The 16,270-nt window shown below is 58.0% G+C and overlaps 1 protein-coding gene across 1 annotated transcript in view; it reads right to left on the reverse strand.

The window, feature by feature from the left end:
* Positions 1–15,748, reverse strand: part of Fbn3 (fibrillin 3) — a 54,088-nt gene extending 38,340 nt beyond the window's left edge. The window contains exons 1-21 of the mRNA XM_047531358.1: positions 15,603–15,748; positions 15,405–15,487; positions 14,796–14,894; positions 14,546–14,641; positions 14,216–14,311; positions 12,447–12,644; positions 12,227–12,352; positions 9,485–9,637; positions 9,227–9,409; positions 8,386–8,529; positions 8,195–8,314; positions 7,971–8,096; positions 6,086–6,208; positions 5,437–5,712; positions 5,112–5,165; positions 3,996–4,121; positions 3,788–3,913; positions 2,434–2,553; positions 2,204–2,341; positions 2,024–2,074; positions 1,607–1,732 (exon numbers count right to left, since the gene is read on the reverse strand). Of these exons, the coding sequence (XP_047387314.1) occupies positions 1,607–1,732; positions 2,024–2,074; positions 2,204–2,341; positions 2,434–2,553; positions 3,788–3,913; positions 3,996–4,121; positions 5,112–5,165; positions 5,437–5,712; positions 6,086–6,208; positions 7,971–8,096; positions 8,195–8,314; positions 8,386–8,529; positions 9,227–9,409; positions 9,485–9,637; positions 12,227–12,352; positions 12,447–12,644; positions 14,216–14,311; positions 14,546–14,641; positions 14,796–14,894; positions 15,405–15,487; positions 15,603–15,748 (2,710 nt within the window). The remainder of the gene's footprint in view (positions 1–1,606; positions 1,733–2,023; positions 2,075–2,203; positions 2,342–2,433; positions 2,554–3,787; positions 3,914–3,995; positions 4,122–5,111; positions 5,166–5,436; positions 5,713–6,085; positions 6,209–7,970; positions 8,097–8,194; positions 8,315–8,385; positions 8,530–9,226; positions 9,410–9,484; positions 9,638–12,226; positions 12,353–12,446; positions 12,645–14,215; positions 14,312–14,545; positions 14,642–14,795; positions 14,895–15,404; positions 15,488–15,602) is intronic.
* Positions 15,749–16,270: the final 522 nt, after the last annotated feature.

Consider the following 16,270-nt stretch of genomic DNA (forward strand, 5'->3'; position numbering starts at 1 on the left):
CCACCTTTTATCTAGAGAGATAGAGTTTGCAGGAAAAAAAAAAAAAAACAAACAGAAGTGCCAAGACACACACAAAGGTCCATCTTAAGTTGTGTTCATACAATGCCTTGGTTCAGGCCTTACTTGACCTTGACATTCAACCACCTCCCCACTCCACCCGGTCCTGAATTCAGGGGAGGGGGCCTCTGGCCAGGCAAGGGGTCTTATTTTTTTTTTTTTTCCTCAGTTACTTGACTTCCTTAGTTACATTTTGGGATCGGGGAGAAGATGTTGCACACCTAAAACTCAGTTTAGATGGAAATCAAACTCAAGAATGGGACTGGATGAACAGGTGTCCAAGGCTGGACAACAATTCTGCAGGCTACTGTCATTATACAGCTGTGCATCAGATAAGGGCATTTTGGTCCATGACATATACAATGGCAGTCCTGTAAGATTATTATGGAGCTGAAAAATTCCTCCCACCAGTGATGTGGTAGCTGTCATGACATCGCAAACGGCAACAGTGCCTAGCAATACTTTTTTCAGAATATATTCCCGTCACTAAATGGCATGCGACTGTGCATCTCCAAGCCTGTGGAATGCACAAGCCCAAGAGAACCCTGGTGTGAATGAGGTGGCGGTGAGGAGTCAGTGGAGGCAGAGCAGGGTGTCGATGGTGGAGGAAGCTGTGAAGGCAGGGGTGGGGGCCGCGTGGAATCTCTCTGTACCTTCCGCTCAGTTTTGCTGTGAACCTAAAGCTCCCCTAACAAATAAAGTCTGGTTTTGTTTTGATTTTTTTAGAGAAGGGTATCAGGAGCCATCCTCCTGCCTACCAGCTGATTAGGAAAAGAGAGAAGCCAATGAGGGGACCACAAATGGTTTGAAGGGACCATGGAAAGAAGCAGAGACCACAGGGTCCTGCCTACTGGCCAACAGATGCTTTTGAACAAGAAATGGCTGGACAAAACCAGTGAGTCTGTCCCACCAAGCATGGAGAACATGAGAACAATAGTCCGCCAGCATCTAGAAGGCTAGTTTCCAACTGGTGAGTATTTGGCTCCCTGGGGACCACTGAAACCAACAAGAGTGACACCTGCGGATGGGTACTACTGGCACCGAGTGGGCAAAGGCCAGGGATACTGCTAAACACCCTCCAATGCACAGGACAGCCTTCCACACCCCATTCAAGGTGTTCGAGAGAGCGTCCAGGTCAAGAAACCCTCATCCTGGAGAGAAAGACTTTGGAGCCTTGGAGCTTGAGGGTGAAACATTCCAGTGACCTAGAGCCCTGAGGCCGAGGGAGGAGTGTGAGCAACCCCAGGGTCTCCAGACAGCATGCTAACAAGCATCCTGGAGGGGCTCCGCGCTCAGGGCCACCCGTGTAGGCTTCATTGGTAAAGAGAATGACAGGTGTGTCGATGTGATTGCACAAGGTTTGTCATTTGCAATCAGTAAGCCTCCGAGAGAGACATTTAAATTCTCAGGGAGCGCTGAAGGGGAACAGAGGGTCCTGGAGGGCCCCACACATCTCTCCTGTTCCTGGAGGCATCTCTAGTTGCTACAGGTGAAGGGAAGAAAGGAAGGAAGGACAGGGTCCCCATCCGGAGACCGCACCTGAACTCACCCACACACAGCCTGCCCGAGGTGTCCAGCGTCAGGCCCTGGGGACACTCGCAGCGGAAGGAGCCGGCAGTGTTGAGGCAGCGCCCATTCAGACAGATGCCCGGGAAGGACTCACATTCGTTCACATCTGGGCAGTGGAAGGTAAGACGGAGAGGGAAGAGTTGGAGGCCCCCAAGAGTGCTGCTGGCCGTTCCCCTGGGGCTCAGGAAGCCCAAGCTGTCCTTGGGGAGGAAGGAGGGGACTGTGGCAAGGATATTGGGGGATCTTGGGAAGACCTGGGTACCAGGGAGGGAAAATTTCGGTCTCCATCTCAAAAGACACTAGGGAAGATTCCCAGTAGCACCCAAGCATGACCTGCACCTGCCTGTACTGTATGTGGATTTAGTGGGGAAGAGAACGGAGAGAGGGCCAGAGTTACCTTCGCAGGTGAGACCCTTCATTCGGGCGAATCCACGTGCACAGGTAGGGTCTGTGGGGGGGGGGAACGGGGATGGAGAGAGGAGTCACTGTCTATGGCCACCCACAGGGTACCTGCTCCACCCCCTGCTCCCAATGGCTACCAGGCACCGTGGCTCAGGAGGCCCCAGGCCAGCTTTACCCATCTGGCAGCGTTCACAGGGGCTCCCCCAGGCAGCCCCGAGGGTGGCGCAGCACTCGGACCGCAGAGTGGCTCCCTGCAGGTTCACCTCACAATGGCCATCCTGGATCTGCAGCCAGCAGGTGCCTCTTGTGCTGTCTGGGTAGGAGGCGCCTGGATTACTATCTCACCTGCGGGGCTCACCCCTGCATCTCCACCTACAGATGCCCAGGATCTGCGACTCCTCTCACCTACACACACGGTACCAGGGGGCTCCAGCCGGCTGCCAGGGGCGCACTCGCAGGCGTAGGAGCCTGCCAGGTTCCGGCACACGCCGTTCACACAGGGGCTAGACAGGCACTCGTTGATGTCTGCGGGGACAGCCCACCACTGGTTGCTGAGTGGTGGGAAGGGGAGGCCCAGATGCAAGGGGAAGCAGGCAGAGCATACGGGAGCAGACTGTGCATGCAAGGAAGTGAGTTCACCGTGTGTGTGAGAAAGAAGAAAACCAACTGTTTTTCCTACTCTTACCTAACGCAGTGCAGAACTCTTCAGTGATTAGACACAGGGTTTTTTTCCCCCACACCAGTAGGGTGCCCTTTAGCTCAGTTCAGTGATGACACTGTCCACCTGAGGTTACAGGCAGATCTCACAGGGTAAGGGTTCAGTCCCGTAAGACTGTCCCCGGCTCCAGAGGCCAATCAAATCCAGGCCTCCAGAGCTTCTGACTGGCCAGCCAGGATCTGAGGGTCCCCACAGCCCGCTCCATCATTAGCTAGAGGGCTCACAGAACTCAGGGAGCACTGACTGCCGTTTCCTAGGACACTCCAGAGGAGCTTACAAGCATGGCCAGAGGGAAGAGATGCGGGAGGTGAGGCGGCTGGAGAGCTCCAGGCACCTCCACGAGTTGGGCAACCTGAAAGCCCCCGGGGCCGTGTAATTCTGGGATTTTTACAGAGGCTCGGTGAGGTAGGCATGGCTGACTCCATCTCCAGCTCCTCTTCCATTCCCAGAGGTTGGAGAGTGTGTGGAAAGCTCCCAGCTTCTAATTGTGGTCTTTCTGGTGACCAGCACCCATTCAGAAGCCCACCAACAGTCACTTCATCAGAACAAAACACCATCCCGTCACCCAGGAACTCCCGAGGGATTTGGCACTCCATGCCAGGACTCAGGGTCAAAACCCAAACGTCAGGACAAAAGGTGCTCCAGACATCCTTACTGCTCGGACTAGAGGAGGTCTTGAAGCACTGTCCCAGGAACTGGGCATGATGGCCAAAAATATGTTTATTAGAAATCACACTCAGCCCCTGTGCACACCGCTGATGTGCAGGGTCCCGTGAGCATGCATGTTTGGACCAGAGACCCTAAAGGGGGTCATGGCACAAGAGAGGTAAAGTCAGACCCAGGAGGAAAATGGAGAAAGGACAGAGGCCAGGGTGCGGCAGGGGGAGGCCCAGGAAGGCAGCAGGTGTGCAGCCCGTGTGCACCCACCACACACCGTGTGTCGCCATGTGTACAGCTGTGTGCACACCACATGCAGCACGTGCACCTGACTGTGTTTGTGTCACCTGTGCCTGCTGCTGGAGTGTGCCCGATACCCTGTACCTTCACAGGTCTCCGTGTCCTGCCGGAAGCTGAAACCCTGGGGGCAGGAGCAGCTATAGCTGCCAGGGCTATTCCGGCACCGCCCGTTGTCACACAAGAGGCTGTTGAGGGCACACTCGTCCACATCTGGAAGTTAGGGTTGGAGAGAGAGGTCGGGGGTCTGCAGTGGGAGCAGACCACCCTCCTGTCCAGTGGCGGGCATGCTCACCAATGCAGTCCTTGCCTGTGGCTCCTGCCTCATAACCCAGGTTGCAGATGCAACGGTAGCTGCCCCGAAGGTTCTCACACACGCCGTTGGTGCAGACCTCGGGATCGAGGGCACACTCATTGATGTCTGCAGCAGGAGGAGAGAGACAGCAGTTGCCTGGGCTCTCTGGGGGTCTCCAGAAGCCAGTTCCCCTGCCCCAGGCTGGAGTCGAGCCCAGACCTTGCTTCACTTCTCCCTAAACCAGAGTTGCTCAGCCCTGGCCCTGTTGACATTTGGGGTAGGATGATTCCTTGCTGTTGGGGGCCATCCTGCACATTGAAGAATGTTGGGGCAGCATCCCTGGTGTCTACCCATGAGATGCCCCCCAAATTCCCCTTGTCACCAGTTTGGAAGCCATGGAGCGGACATTTGCATAGCATCCCATAATATGATACAGCTGGCCCTCAGTGTCTGTGGGTTCTGCATCAGTGGATTCAACCAATCCAGGATGGCAAACATTCAGAAAAAAACTGCATTCATGCTAAACACGTACAGACTTTTTGTGTGTGTGGTGTTAGGAATTGGGCTCACATGTGCTAGGCAAGTGCTCTGCCACTGAGCTGCAGCCCCATCCCAAGTCCTTTTTATTTCTAATTTTGAGACAGGGTTGAACTAGGTTGCTTAGGGTCTTGTTAAATTGCTGAGGCTGGCTCTGAACTCGCGAACCTCCTGCCTCAGCCTCCAGAGTCACGCAATTACAGGTATGCACCACCCCACCAGCTTTGAAAGGGTTCCTGTTCTCCCACACACCCAGGGAGAGTGCCATGTAAAGATGGAGGCAGAGGCTGCAGCGAGACTTCTACAAGCCAAGGAATGCCAAGGATCACCTCTGAAAGCACGGGGAGATGCCTGGAACAGATTTCCCCTCCTGACCCAGGAGGAACCAGCCCTGCCTGCACCTTGGTCTCAAACTTCTGGCCTCTAGGGTCTCGAGAGGTGTCACAGTAAGCCAGTCTGCGGTGCTGTGTTAAGGCCGCTCTGGCAGATGAATATAGTTCCCAGCCACACCCTGCCTCTACCTGGAAACATGGGTCAACAGCACGCTGGCCCAGGCCAGAAGGGCCACATCCCACTTACCTCGACCATCTGTGGTGATGCCAAGTCCACTGCTGCAAAGCGCCTGGAACTCAGCTTGAGGGGAAGAGGCCGGGGCAAGGGGTCAGGGAGGTCAGCCATTGCGGAATCTGAGCCACAGATGCTTGGTCTTGGGCAAGAGTCTGGGGCTAAGATGTGCCGCCCACCTCCCCCAGAGGGAGATGAACTCCCTCAGGTCTCTTCTGGGGGACAGTCTGAGCAGACAGAAGCCGCCATCCCAGGAGAGCCAAGACCTGGGCCGCCTTCCTGGACCAAAGAAACAGCTCAGGACTGAGGAGGTGGGTGGGGCCTGGGCAGCCATGCTTACCAGAGTCCTTGGCAGGACACGGCTGGCAGGGATCCCCAAACCCGTGGTCTGGGCTGACGCAGCAGCACTCAGATTTGGTGACTGTTCCCGCGAAGGGGCGGGCGCAGGAGCCCTTATTCACAGCTCCGTGGCAGGTGCTGCGCACGTGGGTGTCCACACACACGCGGCCGTCTGCGCCCACCGCCAGTCCCCCCAGGCACCGGCAGTGGAAGGAGCCCTCGGTGTTGGTACAGCGACCATTCATGCAGATGCCTGGGGTCTGGCACTCGTCGATGTCTGCGACAAGCGGGACCCGCTGGGACCCACCTCCTTCCTCCCTCACCTCCACCTCCATCCCTCCCATCTTCCCAGACCTTCCCTCCCGCTGCTCCCTCCCGCTCCTGTCTGCCACTCAGGCCTCTTCCTCCCCAACTCCCCCTTTCCCTCCCCCAGCCTTCTTCCTCCCTCCCATTTCTTCCTCTCCCTTTTGCTTCACTTCTTCTTTTTCCTCCTCCTCCTCCTCTTTCTCTCCCACCTCCTCCTCCTCTCATTCCTTCCTCTCTTTTCCTGTCCCTCCCTCTCCCACCTCCTCCTCCTCTCATTCCTTCCTCTCCCCTTCCTGCCCCTCCTAGTCCCCCTCTGACACTCAGAGTCCAGCCTCCAGCCTCACCCACACAGTAGCGGCCACCAGGTGCCAGCAGGAAGCCGGGTTTGCAGAGACAGGTGAAGCTGCCGTCTTCATTGATGCACACGCCATTGAGGCACATGGTGTTGGTGGCACACTCGTCTTGGTCTGGGGACAAGGGGAGAGGCTGGGCCGGGGCAGGGAGGCCACCCTATCCTGTGAACCAGCCCCTCTCTCTCTTCTCCAGGACTCAGGGCCAAGCTGTGAAGGACCCCTCCCGGGGGTGTGGTTACCTGACTGTTTGTGTGTCCTCCCTTAGTATACACGAGGATGGTTTCAGGACCCCTCAGAGAGCAAAACCCACAGATGTTTCTTTGTAAATAGTGTGGCATTTGCATAGAACCTATTCACAACCTCCCACAGACTTTAATTATCTCTAGATGACTGATAATGCCCAATATGATGTACACACTATAGCAAATTTTATGTGATGTATATTTTGCCACCAAAAAAAAGCAAAACTAATTTTTCTTTTAAATAGGTGAAATGATGATTCCATAACCCTGGGAATATACCAATGCCACCGAATTGTTCACTTTTAAATGATTAAATAATAAAATAAATTGAAAAATGTTTAATTATTCACTTTAATGTGATTAAATTTATGTCATGTGAATCTCACTTCAGTTTTAAAAAAAGAAAGGGAAAAAGTCAGTCAATGAGAAAACAATTCAATTTAAAGCAACATGGCAGGTGCAGAGATGAGTTGCTTCCCCAAGTGTCACTGTGGACACTAAAGGACAACACATACAAAAAGGGGAAAGAGACAGACCCCCCTGGTGCACAGCAGCGTGGGAGGCTGAGGCAAGATCACAAGTTGGAGGCCGGCCTCAGCAACTGAGCAAGACCCTAAGCAACCTGGCAAGACCCTGTCCCAAAATATAAAATAAAAAGAGCTAGGGATGTGGCTCAGTGGCTAAGCATCCCTGGGTTCAATCCCTGGTACCAAAAAAAAAAAAAAAAAAAAAAAAAAAAAAACTCATACAAAAATTTGTACATGAATGTTCATAGCAGCATTATCCCTAATATTGGGAAAAGTAAAATCAACCCAAATGTCCATCAATGGATGAATGCAAAGTGGTTCATCCATACAGAGGAATATTATCAGGCCATGAAAAGGAATGAAGTGCAGATACATGCTACAGGTGAACGGACCTTGAGGACACCATGCTCAGCAAAAGAAGCCAGGCATAAAAGACCACAAAGTGTGTGATCATAGAAAATGTCCAGAATAGGCAAATTCAGAGATAGGATGTGGATCAGCCTGGTCTGAGGCTGGAGAGAGGAGGGTGGATTATAAAGGAAGTTCTAATGGGTTGGGCCTTATTTTTTAAGAAGTGAATATGTCCTAAATTTAGATTGTGGTGATGCTTATACAACTATGCATATTCTAAAAACCACTGAATTGTATGCTTTAAATGGTAATTTATGATATGCAAATTATAAAATAAAGATGCTTTAAAATCCTTCCACAGACGGGTCTTTGAAGGCAGATCTTCTCCCAAGGTGACTAAAGCATGCAGGGGTCCCCACTGGGTGCTGACCCAGGCCCTACCCAAACCCCACAGGCAGCAAAGAGCCGGGTGCTCTCCAAGGTCCTGATCCCACCCTCTCTGCAGCCGGTCGTTCTGGGCTGTCCTGGGAGAGGGAAGGGTCCCCAGCCCAGTGGACTGCTTGGTCCCACCCAAAGACCCCTCTTGCAATTTATGGGAAGAATTTGAAAAGGAGGGCGTGAAGGAACGTTTAGGGTGGACGAGAGTGGGGACAGGAAGCGTCCGAGGTGGGCGATGGGAGAGGAGTGGATTCCAGGTGCTGTAAGGCAGCTAGTGGGGCCTGGAAGCCCCCTGCCACCCAGCCAGCCTCGACTCACCCACACAGTTCCTGGCATCAGGGCTGAGCTCAAAGCCTGCGTTGCAGACACACCGGAAGCTGCCCTCCGTGTTGACACAGCGGCCCAGATGGCAAAGGCCACCGCTGACCATGCATTCGTCCACGTCTGGGAAGAGACAGGTGGGCAATCGGGAGGGCCCCACCCGGCCGGGCTCCCATCTGGAGGGCCCCCCTCGCCCCGCGCGCCAGTGGATGGGGACGTACCCACACACGCCTGTTTGGTGAGTGTGGCCTGGAAGCCCTCGCGGCACCGGCAGTGGAAGGAGCCGGGGGTGTTGACACAGGCACCGTGGTGGCAGGGACCGCTGGCACATTCATCCACATCTGCAGGCAGAGGGCCCTGAGCTCCAGCCCAGCAGAGCACGCCCCACCCCCGCCACCCGCCTGCCGCTCACCGATACACTCGCCCCGCACATCCTGGGTGTAGCCCAAGTGGCATTCACAGCGGTAGCTGGCGGGGGTGGGCAGGCAGCGGCCGTTGAGACACAGGTTGGTGAAGTGTCGGCAGATGTCAATGGTCTGGTTCAGAGTGGCCGTCCCTGCACCGGCAGACCCCCCAGCCAGAGTGCAGGCTTTGCCTTTGGCCCTGACCCCTGCTGTGAGGGGCTGGCCCGGCCCCGCCCAGGTCCCAGCTCTCACGCTGAAGCCCAGAGTCACACCTTAGATCCAGATCCCTAACCTAGGGCTGGACCCCACACCCTGGGCCAGAGCCTCACTGTGGGGCAAGACCCCCAACCCAGACCTAAGGAAAAGGAAAGACTCTCAGGCTGGGGGCCAAAGCCTGAGCGTGAGGACAAGCTCCCCAGCTGAGCCCCACTCCCAGACCACTGCCCGTACCACTCCCAGATCCCTCTGTATCTCAGAGTGGGCTCCAGGACGCCCCCAGACATGAAAACCCACAGATGCTCAAGGCTCTTACATAAAATGGCAGAGCACTTGCATAAAACCCACACTCAGCCTCCATGAACTTTCATTCATCTTTAGGTGACACAATACCCGTGCAGCGTAGGTGCCAGGTAAAGAGCTGCTGGACTGTGTTGCTTAGGGACAACACCTGCACGTATTCAGTGCAGACGTGATTCTGCCCCCAGACATTTTCTACCCACAGTTGAATCTGAGGCTGGGGAACCCCTGGATCCAGAGGTTGACTGTCACCCAGGCCAGACCCCTCTTCTTGTCCCCAGGTCCCTGGCCACCCGCGGTCTTGGAACCCTCCTCCGGAGTCCCAGGCCTCACCACTGTTGGAGGTAACAGGGCCCAGACCGGGGACCCCACGCCCCCCGGAGCTGTGGGGCCTGTGTCGCGCTGGCCCCAGAACAGGACCCATCCCATTGGATCCGAAGCCCGAGAGGCCTGGGAAGGGACCCGGGTGAGAAGGCAGCAGCGGGAGCCCCTGAGCACAGAGTCGCTGGAACTCATCTGTAAGAAACAGGGTTTGGGGTCAGGCACAGTCCTGCCCAGGGGCCCCAACTGTAATCTCAAGCTCGCACTCACCAGAGCCCCGTGGAGGACACAACTCGGGGGCGGGGCCGGCTGCCCAGCATCGGCCCTTGTCACAGCAGCACTGCTGGCGAGTGTAATGACTGGCAAGGTCTCCTGCACAGCGGCCCCCGATCAGCACAGAAAAACAGGCGCCCATCCGGCGGTCTGCAACAGGGCAGGGCGAGGGGTGGCCATGGGCACCAGTCACCAGACCTGAGTTCAAACCCACGCTGCCTGTGGAATGAATCTCCTCGACCCTGAGCCCTGGGCTCCCCATCCAGAAGTCGGGGATGCCCCAAACACCCACTGCACCTCAGGAAGTGCTGCCCACCAGCGCCATCTCTCATCCTCCAGGAGACTAAGAGGTAGCTGTGGCCTTATTCAGACAAGGGTCCCAATATCCAAAGTGGCTCCGGTAGTAAGCTCACCGTCAATGCAAGTGTTCAACCACCCCCAGGACGACCCCTTGATGGGGAGGGGGCTGCCAGTGGGAAGACAAGCAGGCGTGCTGAGACTTGCACCTGTGTGTCCTCCCGTGCTGGCCTTGGGTATTACAGAGAAGCCTAAGAGCAGCCTGCGACTTTGAGAAGTGTTCCCGAGGAGCAAGGTGGTGGATTGACAGCCACAGCCCCTGGGGAGACTAAGGCAGAGGCTCCCTAGGTTTGAAAACCATGGACACTCCTCCGCTTCCCACCAGGCCATCGGTCCCATGGCTCTATGTGGTGATCAGATTTCTCAGGCTTTGACTGAAAGAGCATATTTTTAGTTTAAAACTTTGCAAATCTTGGCTTGTGGCCCATGGTTGAGAAACCCCTCCCACTGGCTGGGAGGGCTGCTGGCAGCCACCCCTGACCAAGTTGGGAAAATGTGCAAATGTTTCCACCTCCCCAGTCCCACTCTGTGCACCTGGGGGCCCCCCAGGCATGCGTGGGTGTAGGGGCTCAGCATCAGCTCAGTCCCTCAAAGGGGGCTGGGCCTGCCCAGACAAGAAGAGGTCAAGAACTCGTTCAAGGTCACCCAGCTGTGAAACCCAAAGAAGGATGGGAAACTAGATTCCCAACCCCAGGGGATCCAACAGGCAGCTGCCTCTCAAGTAGGGAAGAGACTGTATAAGAATGTTATGGAAAGGGTGCTACTCTGGTGTAACCAGTCCCTGCTGAGTGGCCCTGCCTCAACCTTCCCAGGCTCCTTCCTGTCTTGGTGAGTGTGTGCCAAGTGCCCTCTATATACCCACAAATCACAAATCCAACCTTACTTCATCCTCACAACTCCATGAGGTCGATATTGCTATCCTCTCCGTTTTATAGATGAGGAAACTGAGGCACAGAGAGGTTAAGCCAGTCACCCAAGGTCACAGAGTCTGGGAGCAGCTCAGCTGGCAGTTAGAACCCGAAACTGAATCCAAAGTCCACGCGCAGAGACAACCTGACTTGGCCCAAATGCAGGCTCTGCCCTCAGTAGCTGGGGGAGGGCACAGTAGTCCAGGGGACCTGGACTAAGGCACCACTCCACGCCAGCCACGATAACCCCCGGAGGTGGAGACTGAAAAGTCTACAGTTGCCACCATGGCCTGGCCGAACTCCAAACATAACATTCCCAGCCCGGCCAGGTATAGGCCCAGCCAGAGGGGTTTGGGTGACGCTGGGAAGTCGCCAAAGCCCCTCCCCTCTCCAGCCCCTCCCTCCACCAGACTCCACCCTTCCTCCACTACCACATCCACATTCCCAGCCAACCCCTTGGACCCCACACAACTTCTAGGGCCTGGCCACCAGCTCCTCGAGAAAGTAGGGTGAGGCAGGGTGCCCCCCCAATAGTAGGGTGGAGTGTGGGGGGGGAAAGCAGGATGCTGGGCATGGGGGGCACACAGCCAGAGACTCCCATCCCGGCTAGGGGTCTGAGGAGCTGGGTGTGGTCATTTCTCGATTCTGCATTTGTTGTCAAGCAAACTTCTCTCTGATCCTCCACCTTCCAAATGGGGTGGGGGAGAGAAGACGAGGTGCTGCTGATGAGGTGGGAAGAGGGACGGAGTGGGGGAACAGAGGGGCAGGTGTACAGCTGGGCATGGAGATGGAGGAGGAGGGTGGGGAACAGACATAAGTCAGAGGACTGGGGGTCTTAGAGACAAGGCTCCAGGTCAGTGGCGGGGCATGGAGATCAAAGCTAGAGGGTCAGCAGGAGGCTAAAGGGCGGAGGGACATAGAGATGAAAGGGTGAGGGTCAGAAGCGGGCACAGGGATCAAAGCTGAAGGGTCAGGGGAGGCCTGGAGGGAAGAAGCAGTGAGCCAGGAGGGCCTAGAGTCTGAGGGGCCGGCGGCAGTGGAGCTAAGAGGCCCAGACAGAGGAGCACAGGGGGCCGAAGGGGCTCCCCAGGTGAGGTCTGTGACAGCCCAGAGGCTCACGGGTAGGAAGCCAGAATGCCAGAGGGGATGGAAACTGGCACAGAGACTGGAGGGCAGAAGGGCCAAGGACCAGAGTGTGGCCTGGCCTGGCTCCTACCCGCCCTCCCGGCTCAGCCCCGGTCCAGAGGGCCTCACCCAGGCAGCGGGTGCCATCCAGGCTGCTGACGAAACCTCGGGGGCAGGTGCACAGGTAGCTGCCAAGGGTGTTGGTGCAGTCGCCCCTGGAGCAGAGGCCGGGAACGCCGAGGCACTCGTCCAGGTCTGTGCAGACAGGCTGGTCAGCCAGGCCTCCCCACCAGCCCCTCCACCTCCCTGCGCCCGCCGGAACCAGGGCAGGTCCCAGGCGGCGCTCCACCTTCACACTTGGCGCCATCCTCGCTGAGCCGGTGTCCAGCTGGGCAGCGGCACTCGAAGGAACCCACTGTGTTGACACAGCTGCCCCCCTGGCACAGGCCTGGCACGGCCTGGCACTCATCCACATCTGCAAGGAAGACATCCAGCAAGGGAGTGAGAGGCCCAGAGGAAGGACCCAGGGGGCCCAGGGCCTCTGCTCCGGCTCCATGATCCCCACTCACCTTGGCAAGCCCCCGTTCGGACACTGGGGACGAAGCCCCGGCGGCAGGGGTGTGGCTGTGCGGGGCAGAGCTCACAAGGAAGGCCCCAGGCGCGGCCCACGGTGGCACAGCACAGCGCCTTGGTGCACATGAGGCCAGCTGGCCGGCGCGGGCAGCCCTCGGGGCCCACGTGGCCGAAGCAGGGTCCTGTCCGGTAGTCTGAGGGCAGATGGATGAAGCAGCTGGCCTCAGCCTGCCCAAGTCCCTCTCCATGACCTTCCCACCCTCTGTACCAACACCCTGCGCCTTTTCTGGCCACAAGCCTCTGTGCCTACTACTCTCTTTCCAGCCCCTCCCTGATGAACTCCTATTCATCCTTCGACAGCCTTTCTCTTCTAAGTATTCCGCAGCTAGCCTCCAGGGGGAGGCCAGGCTCCCCAAGCCCACAAAGTCAAGGTCTGTCTGGACACCCCCAACCTCCCTTCCAGCAGGGACCATGGAAGCCCCGTTGGGAAGGGTCTCAACCCTGAGCACACAGCTGGCCCTGCCAAGTTTCCCAAATACTGGAGGGACTCGCCATCTTCCCAAAGGCTGTGTCCCTGAACCCCGGGGCCCAGCCTGAGGAGCCACAGGGTTTCCCCAGCTGCCAACTGAGGTAACGTCCTGTCTCCACCTTCCAGATGTTTCCAGTAAAGAGGCTGGCACTCCACCAAGAGAAGCCCCTCCCAGAGGAAGCCAAAGTCACCCTCTACGCTGGCCCCTTATCGGGAAGGGGCTTCAGAGACCCTGTGGGTCCAGCTCCCCAAGCCCTGCTCCTCCCTGGGGCCTTCACTGTCCACTGCCCACCCCGGATCTTTCCTCTCCCACCCTGGAACCCAGGTCACCCCCAGTCCCTCTAGCTTCTGATTCATTGCTACACTCTCTCCAATGCAGCCTCGGTCACAGATGGGAAGGTCCCTGGTCCCTCCCATGACTGGCGTCAGTCCCAGGCCCCTGGTAATCTTCACCCTCCTGGGCTCCCTGGTCACACCAGGCGCTCCGATGCCCTCTGCACCTGGAGATCTCCGTGCCCGGCATCCCAGGCCTCACCCCGATCTCCCTTCCCAGTCTCCTGCCAGCTACCTGGTGTGTGTCTGCCCTGAAATGCCCAGGCTGCCTCCTCTCTCCTTGCTCCCGGGGAACCTCAGCAGATCCCTGCAGTTCCTCAGAGGGTTTCCATGGTGGCACTGTCTCCCCCACTCTGCCCCTCACTGTCCACCCTCCCCCAGCCGTTGGACCGGACCTGGGATTCATCATCCACTCCGTTCCACTTCCTCCGCCCCAACCTTCCCCAAGACGCCACTGCTTCCACCCTCAGGTTAGGTGACCCCACCCACCTTGACATGTGGGTCTGTAAAGGGGGGACTGTTCATCTCGTGAACCCCTACAGATCCTCTGAGATTCAGCCGAGGGGCCTCTTCCCCTAGGAAGCCCTCCCTGACCCCCTTCCCCTGACCCCGTGGTTTCTCTGCCCTTCACAGCCCCCTCTTGGTGGCCCTGAAGTCCTTGTTGGAATTTTCTGTATCTGGGCTGGGTCCTCCTGTCCCTCAGATGGACGAGTCCACTTGGGCCCCAGCACAGGCCTTGTGCACAGCCAGAGAATAACAGATGTTTTGGAAAACGGATGAGCAAATGAAAGAACTGTCCTCAGACTGCCCTGCAGCGGGACAGGGGCCAGCTGGACCCTCTCGGGGCCAGGCCATGTTTCAGGCACGCCAGGAAACACTCCCCCCTCCCGAGTCCCTTGGTACCTCTCTCACACTGAGGCCCCATGAAGCCGTACACACAGGCGCAGTGGTTGGGCCCGATGCAGCGGCCACCATTGTGGCAGCCGCGGTCACAGATGGCTGTGGAAGGAGAGGAGAGTGACTGGAGGAGCCCCAGCAGCAGAGGGAGCTGGGACCCCAGCAAACCCGTCGTCACCTGGGAATCCCCACCATCTGACCCAGACCGAAAGATAGGCTGTGGCAGCAAGCACGATCCCTCCAATCCCGGGTCCCAGATGTGGGCCCCCTGGGCAGTGGGCAGTGGGCAGGAGCGGCAGGACCCACCCTCTGGGAACCAGGTCCAGGGGTACTCACGCTGGCCACACACAGTGCCCGTGTAGCCCCTTTGGCACAGACAGGACTCCCCCCGGCAGCTGCCCCCGTTCAGGCAGCTCACGCTGCACCCTGGCCCTAGGGACCAAGAGGGACAGACGTGAGGCAAAGCTGCCCAAGAAAGACGGCCAGGCCAGGCAGGCCCAGCCCGGCTCCTCGGCAGAAACAGCCGGGGCTCCTGGGGCGTCCAGAAGCCTGGACCTTCTCCCACAGGAGCCCGTTTTCCGCTTACCTCGGCTCACCCCGCAGCTGGGGGCCAGCGTCCCATCAGCACAGGTACACAGGTTGGGCTGGGAGCAGAAGCCCTCACCGCAGGTGTGTCTGCAGACAGCTGGAAGGGCAGAGCGTGCGGTGGTCAAGGCAGGGTGGGTCCCCAGGCCAGCCAGAGGCGGGTGGACACTGCCTGTCACCCCAGCTCTGCACACACGGGTGCCCCGTTCACAAGGGATGTCCCCCAGGTCTTGGCCTGAGTTGGGCAGGTGGTGTGACCCCAGCTGCAGCTCTGGGATTCTGCTAGAACCACGGGGAGAGATCTCTGGGTGTGGGACGGAGGCTGCAGGGGCTGGAGAGGACTCAGATTCCAGAGACACAGAGAGAGCAGCGGGGTGGGGGGTAGCAGACACAGAGAGACTGATAAGGAGACTCAGCCCCCAACAGACAGGGATAGGACAGAGACAGAAGAGACAGGCAGGGGAGACTGCAGGGCACGGGAAATGAGTGCGGGGACCTGGGAGCTAGAGGCAGGTGCCATTCCTGCCAGGCTCCCGTGAGCACAGGGCTGGCCTTGCCCCAGCACCCCCTGCCTCGCGCCCACCCACTTCCCGAAGGCAACAGCACTCACGGACGATGCACTGGCTCCCGCCGGGCAGGGTCCTCCAGCCAGGGCAGCAGTAGGCGTGAAAGCGGGAACCGCACACGTTTGGCCTTCGGGGAGAGCAGGATGTGGCTGGTAAGCCCTGCCCGTCCCTCACGGCGGTCCTCACGGACAGCCCCGCCCCTGCCCCAAGCGCCGGTCAGCATCCTAGGTCCACTCACGCACCCCTGCAGGACACCAGGGCTGCCTCGCCTCCGCACGCGCCCAGGACCCGCAGCCTCCATGGCCCCGTCCCAGCGGCCTTGGCCACCCACCACGCACGACAGGACCATCCAGGCCAGCAGGAGCCGAGCTGGGGGTCCCCGGGCCATGGTGAGAGCTCCAGTCTCTCTCCTTGCGAAATACAGGCCCTCCAGAGTCTTCTGTCCTTTGGAGGCTGCAGAGAGGAAGCAGAGTCAGCCCCAGGTGAACACCCTGGCCAAGGGGCACACCACAGAACCAGGAATGGTGGGCAGATTGCTGGGATGGGCAGCCCTGGGAGACCATGTGCCTCTTCGGGAGCAGGCACAGTCAGGGAAGCCTTCTTGGAAGAGATGTGACCACTCAGACGGAGTTAGCCAAGACAAAGGTCCTGGGGTAGAAGGTGCACAGCAAAAGCAGAGGCAGGGGAGGGAGGAGGGGGCTAAGGAGGAGGCAGGGGAGAGAGTGCCAGGTGGGGCCAGGTGTTGCAGGAGTGGGTTCTGCTGTGCAATGGAGCTTCTACTTATATGAAGAGCCCTTGAGAAGCTTTAAGTGGGAGCCACAAGGTGAGAATGGGTGTTAGATGGAGCCAGTAAGGGCCCCAGGAGACAGGAAGGAGGCTGGGGGTGGGGGGTGGCGGTATCATGACACCA

The sequence above is a fragment of the Sciurus carolinensis genome, chromosome 17 (genome assembly GCF_902686445.1).
Source record: "Sciurus carolinensis chromosome 17, mSciCar1.2, whole genome shotgun sequence".
NCBI lineage: Eukaryota > Metazoa > Chordata > Mammalia > Rodentia > Sciuridae > Sciurus > Sciurus carolinensis.